Source organism: Prionailurus bengalensis, chromosome D4 (assembly GCF_016509475.1).
Source record: "Prionailurus bengalensis isolate Pbe53 chromosome D4, Fcat_Pben_1.1_paternal_pri, whole genome shotgun sequence".
Classification (NCBI taxonomy): domain Eukaryota; kingdom Metazoa; phylum Chordata; class Mammalia; order Carnivora; family Felidae; genus Prionailurus; species Prionailurus bengalensis.
Window position 1 is genome coordinate 69980888 of NC_057359.1, and position 18864 is coordinate 69999751.

Sequence of the window (18864 nt, forward strand, 5' to 3'; positions counted from 1 at the left end):
ATTCATTCCAAAAAATTCAGAGACCAAGTCAGTTGTAGAAACAAAAGATGACAAGAAGTTGTCATTAGGTGCAGATACATAAAGCAAATAATCTGAACTTCGGCTTCAGTCCCACATTCATGCCACCTCTCTTACCCCTTTTACCTTATTCCTTTGTTTTCTCAATGTTCTTTTCACACAATGAGGAGGGCCAGCGGGGTGGAGCAGAGGTAAAGACTAACACTAGCACGAGCTACGAAGTACTTCAGAATCAAGAGGGCACAGGTAGAATCTTAGAGAAGAGAGATTACATTCAAGGATGCTCTGTTATCTCCAGGCTGCCTCACCGGTGGGCGCCCTAACCCCTCATCCCTCCAACACGCACCCCTAACTAGCACAGCTCCGCTTCCAAAGGAACAGCTCTGAGGAGTGGACAAGCTTCCAGGCTATGGCTTTGAAAGGGTTTGCATGTGTCGTGGCCAAACTCACAATGTTAAATATATGCTGGCAGGTCAAAGAATTGAAATGAATTTTTTTTCCTTAAATATTTTTTACATTCTGAATGAAATCCCCCAAAACAAAGATTTATATACACACAGATTTTATATGTGTTACTATCTCTCCGCACATCAAATTGGGGTTTCTCAACAGCAGCACCATCAACATTTCTGTGCACTATTCGGATGTTTCGCAGCATTGCTGCCTCTATCTGAACTTGTGACAACCAAAATGTCTCTATACATTGTCAAGTATCTCCTGATGGGAGCAAAACTCATGCCCCCCCCCCAACCACTGCCCCTAGCTGACTATGTATCTATTTTTCACAATCTCACCTAAATTTGTGTTCTTACATTTGCGTACAGTTGTCTACAAGCTGTCTCAGATGACATGAATTTCATAAACAGTACTCAATTTAGGGACCCCTGGAAAATCTTTAAAACCAATAACCCAAAACTGGCCAATATTAAAAGGCATTTCCCAATATGCAACAAACAGGTTTCTAAATTCATCCTGTGACATCTTTTCACATTTCTAAGATACCTGCAAATTTGAATCTCTGTTCAACTCCTCTAAATTGTGAATGGAAATTTCTGCCTCAGGGCAAAGATGCATGAAATAAGATTAAGAGTGTGGTTGGCCTGGTGACTGCTTTCTGTTGACAAGTAAGCTTAGCTGTAACCTTGAAATTTATACCTACTATTCAGTTCAGCCCTCAGGCCAAGAAGGCCTCCAAAAGGACCCAGAAAAAAGAAAACAAAGTGAAGCAAGCTGAGAAAAGTTATTTACAGTTTTCTAACTCAACATTCTATCTTCTCTAGATGTTTAGAGTGGTGATGGTAGGGGAGTGTGTGCGTGAGGGTAGGGGGTAGAAGCCTACAGAACTAACACTGATGTTCAACAAACCTGTATATCTCGGAAAACAAACTCTCTAATCTAGCAACACAGAAATGATTTATTTCGGTCCTCATTGAGAGGCGTTGAGCTAACTAATCAGCAGGGCTCATTAAACTTGAACTTCCTAGAGTAGGAAGAAACAAAGGGAGAATACTGCATTGACAGTATTTCTAGAAGTGGTAAATGTCCTACTCAATCATCTAAATACAATATTCTTTTCCAAACCATAGGGATCATTATGCTAAGAACTACAGTGGTGGGGGGCCTGGGTGGCTCAGTCAGTTAAGTGTCTGACTCTGGATTTTTTACTCAGATCATGATCTCAAGGTTCGTGAGACAGAGCCCGGAGTCAGGCTCTGTGCTGACAGTACAGAGCCTGCTTGGGATACTCTCTCTCCCTGCCTCTCTGCCCCTCCCCTGCTGGTGCAATCTTTCTCTCAAAATAAATAAAAAAAAAAAAAAAAAAAGAACTACAGTGGTAAGATTTCTCATATAAGAGCAAGAAATGCAGAACAGGACATGTGCCTGGAAGGACAGAGACTGCTATTAACATGTTACAGTTCCCTTAATGGCAATGGAGACTGTGTGCTGTGATTTCTCATTTACAATCCCTGGCTCCTTGAAAATGTTTCTGAATCTTCCTCCCTCAAAGTTTCAGTGAGATTTTTAAAAATTCCTTTATGTAAATGTTTAAACTTGTTCTGATTTAACATCTCAAGAGCTGTTGACTCCTTTCTTCCTAGAAATACAGAATAAATTTTGGACATTTAAAAATAAAAAGCTTTAACTGACTTAGTTGGCCTGGCATAGCTGAGTGTCTATTTCCTAAACCCTCACTTAGCACACAGGTACACAATCGTGTGACGGAGCACATGTCATCACTATTATGCACATCCCTTCCTTTCCAACTAATTTGGAACACAGCTCTCAGGCTGGGGTTCACTGTGTTCCATCCTCTTTTGTCAGCCTCAAGGTGATATTGCAAAAATCTTTTTCTCTGATCTGTTCTTGGTTTCACTAACCTATGAATTCATCAAATGTTCACTGGGCATTTTCTATGTGCCGGACGTCATGCTAAGAATGGTAAAAGAGTGGCAAACAGATGAGACATAGTGCCTACTTTGAGAAAGCTTCCTGGCGACTAGGAAAGACAATTAATTAAGCCTACACAAATATAATGTGTGTTAAGTTCCAACAGGATAAGTACAAGATGCTGTGGGGCAGGGAGACCATGAAGCAGGGACATCTTACCTAGCCCAGAGAGTTCTGGCAATGCTTCTCCGAAGAAGAGTACTCTGAGGACAGGCCACGGTACCGGGCTTGGCTGGAAAGGGTGTGGTATTCTTTACAAAGAGGGAAAACATGTGCAAAGATGACAATGACTTCAGAGAACTAAAACAAGTTCATTATGGCAGCAGAGAGGGAGAAGAGTCTACAGATATAGACAGAAGGCAGGAAGGAAGTCTGATGGGCCAACCTAAAGTCCCCACTCTATCTTGAAGGCCGTGGAAGCTACTGTGGGAATTTTATCAGTAGACATACATAACATGTATGCCTCAGAAAAACCAGAGAGGCGGGGCACCTGGGTGGCTCAGGAGGCTAAGCGTCCGACTTCACCTCAGGTCATGATCTCGCAGCTCATGAGTTCAAGCCTTCCGTCGCGCTCTGTGCTAACAGCTTGGAGCCTGGAGCCTGCTTCGGATTCTGTGTCTCCCTGTCTCTCTGCCCCTCCCCTGCTTGCACTCTCTCTCTCTCTCTCTCTCTCTCTCTCAAAAAAAAAAACAAAAAAAAACATTATTAAAAAAAAGAAGAAAAATAAAGGAAAACCAGAGAGGCTGCACTACAGAGCAGAGTGCAGGGACCAGTGGAGAGGCTACTGAGTAACCCCAGCACTGGGTTACACCACTGGAAATACAGAGGAATGAGAGGATTCAGGATGTTTTCAAGTGACAGAAGCAAAGGAGAGCCACCAGTGAACAGAGCGTGAGCCAAGTACGTCCCTTCCCTCCTTCAATTCTCTTTCTTTCCTCATTAGCCCAAACTAGCATGACAGGGAGTGAGGGGCACTCCAGCTGATATTCTGAACGTTAACGTAAAGGTCTGTGGCAGTGGTGATACTTTTTGGAGAACACCTTTGTAGCCCATTTTGCAAAGACAAGGAAAAAAAAACTTCTTGCTGTATAAAGTTGGACGCATTAAACCTTAGTTTAATTACTACATGATTTCTTTTACAACATGACACTCATTTTTGATTTAACTTCAGAAATTAAACTATGAAAGATATTCACACTCTGATTAAAAGAATGCTTCTAAAAATAGCAATGGGCTACTAATAACTCCTGCTAGTGAAAGATTAAGTTGAGTTCCTAAAGGACCATATTCCAGCGTCGCACTCCGTACTGTCATGATGTGACAGAGGGAAGGAAAACCTTAATACAGAGAACAGCATTCCTGGAGGAGTCCCTGGGATATGTTCCTACTTCCTTCTTGCGGGTTTTGCTGCTCAGTTTTTGGTAGAAGTAAAATAAGTATATCAAAGCAAATCTGAATATCCTGTCTAAAAGTCAAGGAAGTACTGTAAGACACATGACTGCAGGAGAGTTTTTGCCCTCCCCCACACCTCCCAGACAGCCCCAGTGTCGACAGAGAACAGAGGAGGTGATGTGCTCGAATTACTGAATCAAGGCCAAAATAGTTGGGAGCCTTACACTGTGCGGTGTCCGTGACATCCACCCCCATCATACTGCAAACACCACTATCAACACTGAATATCAAAGAAAGGGGGCCCTACCCCCTTCGTTCTTCCTTAGGTGGATAGTTGTCGATCCGTCTGAAGACAGATGGGAGTACACAGAAGCAGTCTCGCAGATGGGTACCGTCAGCTGCCAGTGCCTGCCTCTGCAAACAGAAGGTATGTCTGCCTAATGAAATGTCACCATCCAGCCTCTGCTATCGCACCGCAGCAAGCCTGCTGTGTCTGAGGCCCTGAGAGAACGCCAGTGTGGCAGCAGCTCAGACAGCAAGAACAAACATGTCAGGATCAGGTCATGCAGTATCTTGCAAGCCACGTCAAGGACTTTGATCTTCCTCCTAAAACCAACAGGAGGCCATTTTTGCTAAGTGAGTATTGTGATCAGATATGCTTGCGTTTGGAAGAGAACAAGTGAGCTGCAGTGTGAAGGAACTAGAGAACCGTGAGAGAGGCTGGGAGACTGGTTAGAGACCACGATGACCACACAGTCCGGGTGAGAAACGCAGCAGCTGCGCCCAGCTCAGACCAGGGGCATGGCCACAAAAATGGCCTCCAGTTGGCTTTAGGAGGAAGATCAAAGTCCTTGACGTGGCCTGCAAGACCCTACATGATCTGATCCTGACATGTTTCCTCGAGCTGTCTGAGCTGCTGCCATACGGGCGTTCTCTCAGGGCCTCAGACACAGAGGAAGAAGAGATCTGAGGGAAAGCAGACAGGACTTGGTAAGGGTGGTGACTGAGGAGACGGGGAGCAGGAAGAATGACCACAAACTGACATATGGAAGTGGAGTATAGCATTCCCCGAGGTAGGAAACAGGGGAACATTTGTTCTGGTGGAAGGGTGGAGGATGGCTCAAGAAGGAAGAGAAAGATCATGGGTTCAAAGGCACCAGCTCACCTGCTTTTTAGCTATGTGACTAGGGGCAAGCTAACCTCTCTAAGCCTTGATTCCCTCATCTATAAAACATGGAAACCTACAGCTCCTAACCTCATATGTGAACACTGGACAGATTAAATAAAATCACACACGTAAAGTTTTACCACAGAACTTCATCCCAGCAAGTGTCAGCAGAGGTGATGTTTGTTACTGTTTAAGGTTTCCTTTAGACTTCCCACTGAAGGGTGAGGTTTGGAACTCATGTTTCCTTCAGGCCCTCTCAAAACCCTATTAAAATGCCAGTAAAGGTAATTTTTTTAAGGCATAAATTTATCTGGAAAAAAAATTTTTAAGAGAATATAAGAGGTAAGAGCAATAAACCTTTAAAGCATATTTATTTATTTTTAATGTTTGTTTATTTATTTTGAGAGGGAGAGAGAGAGAGAGAAAGAGAATCCCAAGCAGGTTCCATGTTGTCAGCACAGAGCCTGATGAGGGATTCAATTCCATAAACCAAAGATCATGACCTGAGCTGAAAAGCAAGAGTCGGGAAGCTTTGACTGAGCCATCCAGGTGCCCCAAGAGCAATAAACTTTTAGAAGATGGAAAGCAGATGGGACAACTGCTCTGACCCAGCATACCCTAAAAAGCTGATCCTAGACCAGTAGTGGAAAAAGCCAGGAAACTGTTTGATTTATTCCATAAAATCTCTCATGAGGCTCAGGAACTGGTGATACCAAGTAAACTTCCGGAAGTGGTGTTAGGTGGGGCTAAATACAGCAGAACTGTCTTAAAGTCTGTTTAAAAAGCAGCACGACTCCACTGCTCCAATATCCTCACCTACCTCCACCTGGCCAACCAACTGCCCCTATCACTGGCAGAAAATGCTTGGCATTCTGTCTCTCCTTCTCTCTGTCCCTCCCCTGCTTGTGCTCTCTGTCTGTCTCTCAAAAATAAGTAAATAAACTTAAAAAAAAAAAAGGATTAAAAAAATTAATCAAAAGCAGAGCATACTGGGTGGGCCACACCTATTCAGGCAAGCTCTTTAAAAAGGAGTCTTAGGGGCACCTGGGTGGCTCAGTCGGTTAAGCGTCCGACTTCGGCTCAGGTCATGATCTCACGGTCTGTGAGTTCCAGCCCCGCGTCGGGCTCTGTGCTGACAGCTCAGAGCCTGGGGCCTGCTTCCGATTCTGTGTCTCCCTCTCTCTCTGGCCCTCCCCCGTTCATGCTCTGTCTCTCTGTGTCTCAAAAACAAACAAACATTGAAAAAAAAAGTTAAAAAAAAATAAAAAGGAGTCTTAGTGGTCAGAAAGAGAAGCCAGGAAAATGCTCTTCTGCTGGCCTCGAAGACGCAAACAGCCATGTTAGAAACTGCCTATGGTGGGGCGCCTGGGTGGCGCAGTCGGTTAAGCGTCCGACTTCAGTCAGGTCACGATCTTGCGGTCCGTGAGTTCGAGCCCCGCGTCGGGCTCTGGGCCGATGGCTCAGAGCCTGGAGCCTGTTTCCGATTCTGTGTCTCCCTCTCTCTCTGCCCCTCCCCCGTTCATGCTCTGTCTCTCTCTGTCCCAAAAATAAATAAACGTTGAAAAAAAAAAAATTTAAAAAAGAAACTGCCTATGGATAGCTGCAAGTCTCAGTTCTACACCTGCACGAAAATGAACTCTGCCAACAAGAAGCAAGCTTGAAACCCAGCCCACGAATGAAACCCCAGCTCCACTGACACCTTGACTGCAGCCCTGTCAGAGCCTAAGCAGACAATTCAGCCACCTTGTGCCCGGACTCCCGACCCATGAAAACTTTAATATAACAAATGTATGTTGTTTTAAGCCACTAACTTAGTGGTAATTTATTATGCATCACACACACACACACACACACACACACACACACACACACACTAATACCTGAATCCTAAAAAGGTAGATTTTACCTATGTAAATAACACCTCAATAAACCAGTCTGAAAAAAAAAATGTGATAAGAATGGAAATCTCTATGGAGGGACTGGAAGATAAAGTTGAAGAAATCACCCAGAAAATGGAAGCAAAGAATCAGAAATGGAAAAACAGCAGAGATAAGAAAATGAGATGACCAGTGAATAAGACTCAACATCAAAATAAGTTTCTGAAAGGGCGAGAAGGAAATCACAGATGAAATAATTCAAGAAAAACTTTAGGACTACAGAACCTAAGTTTCCAATTTTAAAGGACTCATCCAGCACCAATCAGAACACCAACAAAAAAAAGTAAAATAAAATAAGAGCATCCTATCGGTTTTCAAATAAATTACAAAGAACCAGGAATCAGAATGGCTTCAGACTTTTAACAACCATGGAAGCCAGAACACAATGAAGAAATAAACAGAAAGTCTAAAGGTAAAAATTTTCAAACATAAAATTCTAAACCTAGTCAAGCTATTAAGTACGGCCTTAAGAGAAAACTTTCCAGTCATATATCATCACCAAAACTCATTTCTTATGCATTCTTTCCCAAAAATCTATAGGAGGCTGTGCTCCAACAAAAAGGAAATAAATCAGGAAAGAAAATGATATGGGAAATTATACAGGAAGGAAGCATTCCAACACAGGGGAGAACTGAGGGAATGACAGCTGATAGCTGAAGAGTAGGCGAAAGGGCAGCCGGCATCCACTGGAGCAGATGAGAAGGCTCCAGCAGAGACTTTACCAGGAAGATAAAGCTTGGAGCATACTCACTGCAACTAATATCCTGAGCGAGGAGATGCGGGCACATAGCTTGAGGCTAGTTAGGAGTACTCAGAAAACAAAGTCAACAAACAAAAAACAGGACCTTTGTAACGCAAAGAAAAGCAAAAAGTTGTATAAAGTAAGGAAATACAGAATATACAAGAAGGTTCAAACAGGAATATAATTTACGGTATAATAATTTAAGGGCCAAATACTGATCGAACCAATATCACGGTTCAATAGTGGGAGGGTGGTGGTACAAGAGCTAATTTTTCACCTTCCAACTGGGAAGTAAAAAGAAAATGCCTATTCATGAAAAAAAAATCAAGAAATAAAGATTCTATTTCAAGATATGGAGAAAAAAATCAAATCAAAAAAGTCAAAAAGTGGTTCTTCTCAGAGAAGAAGGGAAAGGGAAAAGGCAAAGGATATTTTTTGCAACAAGCTTTGTAGAAATTTTTGACCTTTTCAGCTACACGTATATGTAATTTCTAAGGAAAAAAAAAAGATGAAGACTATAAAAGCCCTCACACTATATTTTTCAACCCCCACTTCACCTAAGTGACAACATCTGCCTTCAAAAGGGAGAAGGGGAAAGAGGTCATTTGCCTCTGGAAGGATTTATATTAGTTTCTTTTGTTTCACCTTAAAAACCAACTCCTGCTTTACTAACTTTGAATCACTGTAAGTTTTTCTAAAATAACAGCAAAACCCAAATGTCCATCAACTGGTGAATGAATAAAGAAGATGTGGGGGCACCTGGGTGGCTCAGTCAGTTGAGTGTCCGACTTCAGCTCAGGTCATGATCTCATGGTTCATGGGTTTGAGTACCACATCGGGTTCTGTGCTGACAGCTCAGAGCCTGGAGCCTACTTTGGATTCTGTGTCTCCCTCTCTCTCTGCCCCTCTCCCACTCATGCTTTGTCTCTCAAAAATAAAAAAAAAAAAAAACCATTAAAAAAATTGTTTTAAAAAGATGTGACACTTTGTCTCTCAAAAATAATCAGTAAAAAAAAATTTTTTTAAAGATGCAGTGTGTATATATGTGTGTGCGTGCACATGCACACAGACGCACACACACAATGGAATACTACGCAGCAATGAAAAAGAATTTTCACTGGAAAATTCACTGGAATTCACCCTTCACTGGAGGGTATTATGCTAAGTGAAATAAGTCAGTCAGAGAAAGACATACATCCTATGTTTTCACTCATATGTGGAATTTGACAAATTTAACAGAAGACCATAGGGGAAGGGAAAGAAAAGTAAGTTACAAAAAGAGAGGAGGCAAACTGTAAGACTCTTACATACAGAGAACTAAGGGTGGGGGGTGGGGAAAATGGGTGATGGGCACTGAGGAGGGCACTCACTGGGATGAGCGCTAGGTATTGTATATAAGTGATGAATCACAGGAATCTACTCCCAAAGCCAGACTACACTGTATACACTGTATATACTTAATTACTCAAGTTTAAAAACATAAATAAATAAAATAACAGCAAAATATTGATCAACCAATGTTCTCTCTGTTTTTTGTATGGACACCCAAGGAGTAGGGTTCCAGTTATCATGTGCTCTTTATTGCTTTCAAGCAACTGTCCACTGGTTTCTCAGGTATCCACACACTTGCCTGTAAGAGTCAAAGGCAGAAATGGGTATCATAGTGTCACCACCCTCAAAATGGCTTTTGTTACAATTGCGTAAGTGCCTCTCCTTTTATTCTTTTTAAGGAAATGGATTTTTTCCCTGCCATCAAGTAGGTGCCCTGCATTAGCTAAAATGGCCCTCTAACCAACTGGGTCTAATTCAGAAACTATATTCTACGTGTTCTGAGTTAAAGGACCACGTCTTCTTCACAACATACAACACAACACAAAATGAGCAGAACCATGTCTCTAAAGAATTTTAAATAAAAAGATAAATAGTTTCAGTAAATATTTTTTCAAAATCAACTTGTTAATGACTCCTCGATTACACTAGAACACCTAATGGCAGGAAAAAAATATTTTCCAGTTGAGAATAAGGACAATGTAGTGTAGTCTCTGAAAAGTTAAAATCCTATATTCTGAGACTTCTTACTTTTTTGCACTGTTAAAAGTTTACCTTACCTTTCGGTTGTTAACATGTGATTTCTGGTACATACACAAAGAAAAACTGCTTAACAAGTATTCACTAAAGTTAAACCAGCTGTGCACTTCGCCCTTCCTCTTCTTGGTATATACACAAATGAAGTACACATGTCTATCGGGACACACGTACTACAAGACAGGTTCAGAATAGAAACTGGAAGCTACGCAAATGTCCATCAATACTGCAATGAATAAATGGTGGTCTATTCGTATACTGGAATACCAGGTGGCAATAATAAAGAATGACCTTGACGTGCAACAATGTGGGTGGATGCCATAGGCACAATGGTGAGCAAAAGATGCCTGACTCCCAAGTACTTAGGACATGACTCCTTTTACGTGAAGTTCAAAAACAGGCAAAGCCAATCTAAGGTGACAGTGGTCAGATTATAAGCAGAGAAGGGGTCTGACTGAGAGAGTGTATGGGGAAGGCTTTTGGAGTAAATACTCTGTTATCTTAATACTCTATATCTTAATACTCTATATCTTAATACCCATGCTTACATGGGTATACGTATATGAAAAAAATCATCCCATCAAGTTGTATATTTAAGATGTGCATCTCAGCTCATGTAAGACATGCCTGAATAAAAAGGTTTTTGTTTTGTTTTGTTTTGTTTTGTTTTGTTTTTTAATTGTGCCTGGGTGGCTCAGTTGGCTAATTGTCAACTCTTGATCTTGGCTCAGGTCGTGATCTCAGTTTGTCAGATGAGGACCCAGTGTAGGGCTCTATGCTGACAGCGCGGAGCCTGCTTGAGATTCTCTCTCTCCCCCTCTCTCTGCCCCTCCCCCGCTTGTGCTCTCAAATAAAAATAAACTTTAAAAATAATTTTTTTAAATTTTGACACAATCAGGGGAAGATTTTAAATTACAATTTACATTACATTATAATTTATCTTAAGGTATGTTGGTGACAGAAGACAGCAATTATGAGTTCAATGTCTGTCTGTACATGCAAAATAAGTTATAACTCCATACTGGTGCACTCAAAAACTTCTCCCCCAACTTTTTAATGTGAATGTTTATTTATTTATTTTGAGATAGAGCAGGGGAAGGGCAGAGAGAGAGAATCCCAAGTAGGCTTTGCATCTTCAGCACACAGCCCAATGTGGGGTTCAATCTTCCGAACCATGAGATCCTAAGCTGAAACCAAGAGTCAGATGCTTAACTGACTGAGCCATCCGGGGGCCCCTCCAACTTTTCAATTTGAAAAAGTGTAAACCTAAAGAAAAATCAAAAGACTGGTGCAATTAGCAACCATATATCCTTCATCTAGATTCACCAATTGTTAACATGTTGTTCTAGTTACTATTAGTGTTGGCTGAACTATTTGAAAATAAGCTGCAGACATCTTGACATCTCACCCCTTAAGGATATTCTGCTATACAACCAGAGTGTCATTAATCATCCCAATGAAATTAAACACTGATATAATAATACTGTTTAATATATAGCTCATATTCAGATTTCTCCAATTGTTCCAGAAATGTTCTTTACAGATTCTCTCCATCACTAATCCAAAGCCCTACCATTGATTACAGCACTGCATTTGGTTGTCCTATTTCCTGACTCTCTTTTAATCGGGTACACCATGTCCAAGTGGGTTTGTTAATTTTTTAATTTACTTTTGGTCTTTCATGACATGAACCGTTCTGTCCCAATTTTGTTTTTAAGTTTTCCTGGTATCTGAAACCCAAATGTCTGCAAACAAATGGTTTCTCTTTCCTTAGTGTCTTCTACAATCTTAAGCAGAGCATGCACACTGAAATACCTATATGCTGACACACTATTGGGGTGAAAAACTATAGAGACAGGACAGTTCAGTTTCACACACGATTCATGATCATTCTGCTTTAACTCACCGCTGAGTCTGAGCAGGCCATGGGGTCTGGTTTGGCGTGGGCACTGAATTCGTGGGACTCACTAGCATGGCACTGTAGATATTGGAAGCGACCACGAGTATGCAGAGAAGTATGGGCCCAATGATTGCTCCTTCCAGGCCTAAGTAGTACGCCCCACCAGCCACTGCCAAGCCTGTCAAGTAAGGATGCCCACCTCTGGAATAAAGAGCATACAGGTTAGCTCATGGTTTTTTACACACATAAACTTTGGAGTCAATCTGAAACACATCTCTAACACAATGTTCATTCCTAACATATAAGGCCATTGATTGCATGACCAGTTTTATTTAGAGTACATCAGTGCAGGTAACTAAACATTGGTTGTAATAATAATGAGAGGCAAACATTTTCTTACCTAGGTAACATGTACAACGTTTTCCTTTTTATAAGGTCCCACAATGGAAGGAGTTAAGTCAGACTGTTAACAGGTATCCTACACCCCTCACACAGCTGCCTGGCCTAGGTGAGTATTGACTGAGGAATCATTGCTAAGTCACTTGTTAAGTTAACTTCCATCAAGGATAGTTAAGTGGGCACAATGCAGTGTGTAATTCAAATAATTATGCTTTTTATAAGATAATATAACAGCACCCATGATATGCAGAAGTTAGACTTGGGGCAACCTTCTAAAATAGTTATTAAACACAGGTAATGCTAAAAGGCCTCATGAGGAAACTATCCGTCACAAAGCCCAAGATTCTATTTCACGGGAGAGTCCTAATTGCCTTCCAGCTTATCACAGTATCACTTACATAAGTGGTATACAGTAAGGCAGATCACAGCAGCACGGCATACGGATAACAGTAACAAATGACCACGGACATAAGAAGGACTTGGAAATAAGGTATGTTCTATTTCTAGTTTTCAAACACAGATGACTTGAACAATTTACTGAGGGGCAAATAGCTGACACTCTGGAATAATGTTCTGTTCTGAATTATGTTACAATTCAATAAATAACATTTAAGGTGAGCTAGTCTTCAGAAAACCAATACAATATATTCATAAACTATCTTCCTCATTCCAAAAAAAATTGGGGGGAAAATTTTAGGGCAATATTCCACATATGCTACATAAGTAAGCTTTTCCCCTAAATAATACATCAAAAACTTTTTCTCTCAAAAATGCTTAACAGTTAAAAAAGAAAAAAGTGTGGAAGCTTTTAAATTAAGGCTTCCTTTATTTAAAAACTAAAGCAATTTACACAAAATCCTTATTTCCTGATGATGCTGGTTAAATAAGGTATTATTAAGATAAAATCACATAAATTTTAAATTCTAGCTAGAAACCTCAATAAAAAATTTATAGCAAAGTTTAGAGAAATGAAATCATTTAACCATAAATCACATAACTACTCTTACTGTTTAAATTTCAACTGTTAAGTACTAGTTAACCATACTCTGATGTCCTCCTTTGGTCTTTCATTTTCTCTTTCAAGTTTTGGACATAAAAGTGCCACTAAGGCTGGCATATGCAGTTGTTGATTTCCTTTTGCTTGGGAAGTCCAGGCCTTCAGTTATATACCATTTGTTTCTGCTTTAACTTACTAGAGAGAAAACAAGGTAGCAATTTGTCCCTATATAATTTCAAATTAACTGAAGGTCACTCTTTCCATGAACACTTACTGCGACACTAAGTTTTACTTGCAGAAAATTTACTATATTACCTATTATGATAGTTTCAGTACGCATATTCTGAACTGGGGTAGCTGATTAGAGTTCAGCATGTGGTCACATCCTAGATTCTAACAAGCAGTGAGAATATGGATACATGACTAAATGCGAATTGGCTTGATTTACTTAGTGCAATTTTGAAAAGAGGTACCAAAATCTATAAAAACAGGTATTTATTTATTATACGGTCAGTGTTTGGATTCTGTCTTAAATTTAACCTGTATTCATCATAGAACCATACTATAATATCTTAAGTAAAGAGAACTCTGCTTATCAGACATTAACTTGATGAGATTTGGTTGCACATGGATCCTCAGATATACAATTTAATAATGTTTTTCTCCAAGAGCAAAGTAGTTCTGAAAATAACCACTAATTCATTATTGTACTTATAGCTAGTTATGTACATCTAGTAATATTTCTTTCCTAGATTAATGTCACTAAAACAGAAGATTATACATAATTTTGTGTTAACCCAGGGTCTCATACATTTTAAATACTTATGTAATAAGAAAATAGCATACCTTGAAAATGGTATTAATTATATTACATTAAATTTTGATTCTATCAGTGGGATCACAAAAGACTACTTCACAGAAAAATCCTACCACGTGTCCCTTTTCCCATCCCCAAAAGAAAAACAAAACAAAACAAAACAAACAACTCTCCTTAAAAAAAAGGTCACATAAATCCCTGGATAGGATTCACCAACCACTTGAGAAGTTCTATGGGTACTTACCCTGATATATCAGAGTAGATGGCAGTGTCTACAAAGTATGTTGGCAAGAGATGAAAAACCAGCAGTAAGATGGCTTTGCACCCTAAGCCTTGTGTGAGCCACAGGTCTAGAACGGCAGGTATTGCCGCCCAGTATGTCCCCAGAAATGGCACCGCTCCGAGGATTGCTGCTAACGCTAATAAGAAATTTAAAGAAAAGCAACTGAACACCACATCAAAAGAGTGACAGAACATCAGAACCTCACAACTGGTTCCTCCTACTTAAAAGTTTACACCAAAACAAGGGAAATAAATACAAACTCAAGTTTTAGCCCATGATAATGCCCTGTGTAACTGAATCTGCTAGTTAAACGGAGGTCTGATACCTTATATCTTAAAACCCGATGCTGAAAATCTTTCTAAAGTGTGTGTGTCCACATCCTGGGTTTCTTCTTAAGCAACAAAATTCTAGTATCCTGCAGTTGTTGTTGTCTCTTTTTTTCCTCCGAGAGAGAGAGAGAACGAGAAAGAGCACATGCATGAGCAGGGTAGGGGCAAAGGGACAGAGAGGGCAGGAGACACAGAATCTTACACAGGCTCCATGCCTAGCACGGAGCCCCACGTGAGGCTTGATTTCACGAAGTTGGGGCTCAAGTTCATGACCATGAGATCTTAAGCTGAGCTGAAGTCAAGAGTCAGATGTTGAACCGACTGAGCCACCCAGGTGCCCCCTGCAGTTGTTATTCTGAATCAATGGTTAGTTCATATACAGTCCTATAATGTAACTGTAAAGCATTGGTCCAAATTTGTACGGGGTCCAAAGGCAAATTAAAAATTAGTTTCTAAACCTCAGAGAGGAATGTATAATCTTCACCTTGCTTCTAATAAAAATGAAATGTAATCTAAACAAAAACAAGAACAAAAGCCCTGCTAGTTGAAGGAGGTTACTTCAAGTTCACCCCCTTCCAGAGCTGTATGCCCACTCTCTCTCATCTGGTTCCCCTCCAGAGGAAAAGTCAGGCAGATATGGATTCTAGTTCTGGTCCTACCACTAACCAGGTATGTGACCTTGGAAAACTTTTGGTTTCTCACCTGCACAACAGGAACACTACCTACCCTGCCTGCCTCACAAGATCATTATAAAACAATGACCTCCATGTGTTGTCAGGCTGCTTGCTTGTCAAAGAGTGGCTTAGCCAAGACTGAAGTAGGAAAGAACATGAATGAACTTGGGGATGTAAAGACAGTGTGTGGACAAAAGGGGGAAATGGTAGAGGGTAGACAAGCAGCCACAGAAATAAAGGAAAAGTGGAAGGAGAGGAGCAGAAATAATGCAGAGGAAAAAGTAAAAGATGGTTATTGAACCATCAAGGTGCTTATGGAATGAGGGCCTTATCAGAATAGATCCTAAGAGGTATGGAGACAGCTTATGTGCCCTCAGAGGCATTTGTCTTGCCCCTGGGACAGTATCCTTCATGGAACAGAGCTATTCGACCAACTCATTGCTCCCTATCAGTTCAATTCAAACATTTACTGAGTGCCAATTATTACTGAGTACCAAGTATTTACTGAGTACTGTGTGCTGTGCTAAGTGCTAGGACATTCACTCATTTATCAAGTACTTCTGCAGTGCTTTCTTTCTGTTTTTTAATGTTTTATTTATTTTTGGAACAAAGAGCATAAGCAGGGGAGGGGCAGACAGAGAGGGAGACACAGAATCTGAAGCAGGTTCCAGGCTCCCAGCTATCAGCACAGAGCCTGATGCAGGGCTTGAACTCAACACGGACTGTGAGATCATGACCTGAGCTGAAGTCGGAGGCTTAATTAACTGAGCCACCCAGGTGCCCCTTATGCAGTGCTTTCTAAGTGCTGGGTATCATTCTAGCTACTGGAGATACAGCATAAATAAACATTACAAATCATACTTCTGCTCCTAATCTAGACTAGATTACACCTCAAAATTTAGTATTTTAAATTTGAGGAAGATGACATTTCCCAACGTATGTAAAATGGCTTCATTTTCCTTAAATAGAGGACAGGGGAAGTTAGGATACTATCGTTACCTGATGGTATGAAGACAATATTGATGCCAAATATAGTATGAGTCAGCCAAGTGTACAATCCGTAGAAGCCAGCCATTTTGAGGGAAGCATCAAACACCCCTCTAGAATACCCAAAGATAAAAGGGAAAGTAAATAAACACAGTATCACATTGCGATGCAAAAACGGAAGTTGTTCCAGGCCTCTGGCTACTTCATTCCAAATCTGATAACAACTTCAATTTTTCCAATGGCCTGAGAATGCCCTTTGCATTTTTATTTCAAAGAAACATAAAGCCTTTATTTTAAAACCCCAGAACAAGTTTAGTAAATTTCTCTGATGAAAAAAATAACTGAAATGAAACACCTTAAAATACCCTGCTCGCTGAAATAATTAATCAACTTTTCACCTCTGAAGCACATCTTCCACCACCAAAATAAATGGAAAACAAAAAGTAAGTATGACTCTCTTATTTCTGAGGACATAAACTCTAAGAAATCTGTGGCCAACCCTCCCCTTTGAAGACAAGTGCAAGAGAATTTAACCTGTATTTCACGGGTCTTCTCTTATTAACAAAGTTTTCCCACATTCCTTCAACTCTGCAACCAAGCCTACAGAGTAACTTCTACAAATGCTATCAAAGAATGCAGGTTATTGGGAGAGAATTTATGGAAGAAAAAGAAAATCTTATTACCTCCCAAGTAAAATGAGAGAGGAAAACACAAAAGGGGTAAAAACAGATCCACATAGTTGGTGATTAGTAGGAACAAAGTACATGAAAATCTGCAATTGCAGGTGCTTCAGCTTTGGTTTCCAGCTGGAAGATTAAGGTAGTGTTGTGTGAAGAGTAATAAGGAACTGCTCAGAGAGAACACAAAGGCAGCAAACCATAAGTTTATGATGCCAAAGGTATCATAAAATTACAAAACCAGGACTCTGGGGGGTACAGGGGAAGCAGGGTCATATACTCACGAGAGAAGGAAAAGCTGTCTATAATTAAAAAAAATCAGGGAATGTGGCAGCAAAGGGGACACTGTACACACAAAAGGAAACGATAAGCTTTTCCAAAGCATTTCAAGAGATGTGCTGTAAGAGCAAAGCCAACCTAGTGATTCAGTCATTGTAACAGGGTTCTGACACATGGATTTGGTGACACGGTGGCTCCCCAAATTGTGAAACCTTCTTCGTCATCCTGACCAGCAGCTTTCACTCAAGAATATGGGGTTGCCATGTGCCTTCTGACAAAAAGATGCAGATTAAAGTCGTATCAAAAAGACCGAGAGGAAGGGAGAGAGCCCAGAGGAAACAGAAAAGATCTGAACTGAATAGGAGACGGAGGAAAAAGAGAAACTAGCAGAGCTTCAGGTTTTAAACCTGAGGGGGAGAGAATGGCAGTGTCTCAAAGACATGGAAAAGCCCAGAATGAGCGAAGACACAGGAGATAAGGGAATACATTTGGTTTGGGCAATGGTAAGAAATAAGGCTGATGAAAATACCCTTGAGGTAGCTGGAAATAAAAGACAAAGTCAATGGAGAACTTGGGACAAAAACTTTGAGATGTGCCAGAAGAGATGAATCATAGGAAAGGAGAAGATATCCCCAGGGGCAAACCTGGAGAAAAATGGGGCAATGGGCTGCGTTCCCACAGGGGACCTAAGGACAAAAATACACCAGCCAAAGAGATCATGAAATCACTTCTGCAGTAGGGAGAAAAATCACTAGAGTGTAGTATTCCAAGAGACCAAAGGAGAAAGAAGCTTTTGAGAAAGAGGGAATGATATTAAGGTCAAATACCCCAGGGAGATTAATAAGAATAACGTCTAAGGAAAAAAAGTACAGAATTGGAACAGAACTGGGGAGGTCAATGACAGAAGATAGATGTTTTCACCAACCTTAATGTTATTCAAAAATTTTTTCACCAACCTCATGTTATTCAAAAACTCTTAAGCCAAAATGAAGTTGACATCAAAGGTGCAACAAAATATTGCAACTGAATCTCCCCCTCTGGGTGGCACGTAGGCAAAACTCAATCCAAAAAGGACCACTTCTAGGAAACAGCACACAATCTCCCTTCTTCTTTACCTCTGGGAATACTGATTGCTGTAACATTCTCACTAAGGCAACTCGCAAGTAATTTTGTGGATCCTAAATGCATCCCATGCTGTTTACAGTTACTAAACATTTTCATGTAACCCAATGAAGGATGAAAAGGCAAGGCATTCCCCTCTATCTTATTACTTATGATCTGGTACACAAGGTTTTTTATAAAACAGCAAAGAAAAATCCCCTAACAATTTACTAGTAGACAGAATTTTTTTTAGCTCCATCAAATTCCTAGCATTTTTTTCTTTTTTAATCAGCTTTACTGAACTATAATTTACAAACAATAAAATTCAACAAATTTTGGCAAATGTGTACAGTTGTGTAACCATCATCACAATCAAGATATAGAACACTTCTGTCACCCCAAAACATTCCCTCATGCCCTTTGACAGTCTATCCCTCCCTGAATCCTGATCCCTGACATCAACTAGATATGCTTTCTGCCACAATGGTTTTGCCTTTTCTAGAATTTCATATGAACATAATCATACATTATGCAGTTTTTTTTATTTTTTTAAACATTTATTTATTTTTGACAGACAGAGAGAGACAGCATGAGCAGGGCAGGGGCAGAGAGAGGGAGACACAGAATCCGA

The 18864-nt window shown here is 40.4% G+C and overlaps 1 protein-coding gene across 3 annotated transcripts in view; it reads right to left on the bottom strand.

The window, feature by feature from the left end:
* The window catches only part of TMEM245 (transmembrane protein 245), a 101279-nt gene that overhangs the window by 6461 nt on the left and 75954 nt on the right, over positions 1-18864 (bottom strand). For all 3 annotated transcript variants that reach the window (XM_043567193.1, XM_043567192.1, XM_043567194.1), the window contains 3 exons: positions 16189-16289; positions 14148-14322; positions 11697-11891 (listed from right to left, as the gene is read on the bottom strand). In XM_043567193.1, the coding sequence (XP_043423128.1) occupies positions 11697-11891; positions 14148-14322; positions 16189-16289 (471 nt within the window). The remainder of the gene's footprint in view (positions 1-11696; positions 11892-14147; positions 14323-16188; positions 16290-18864) is intronic.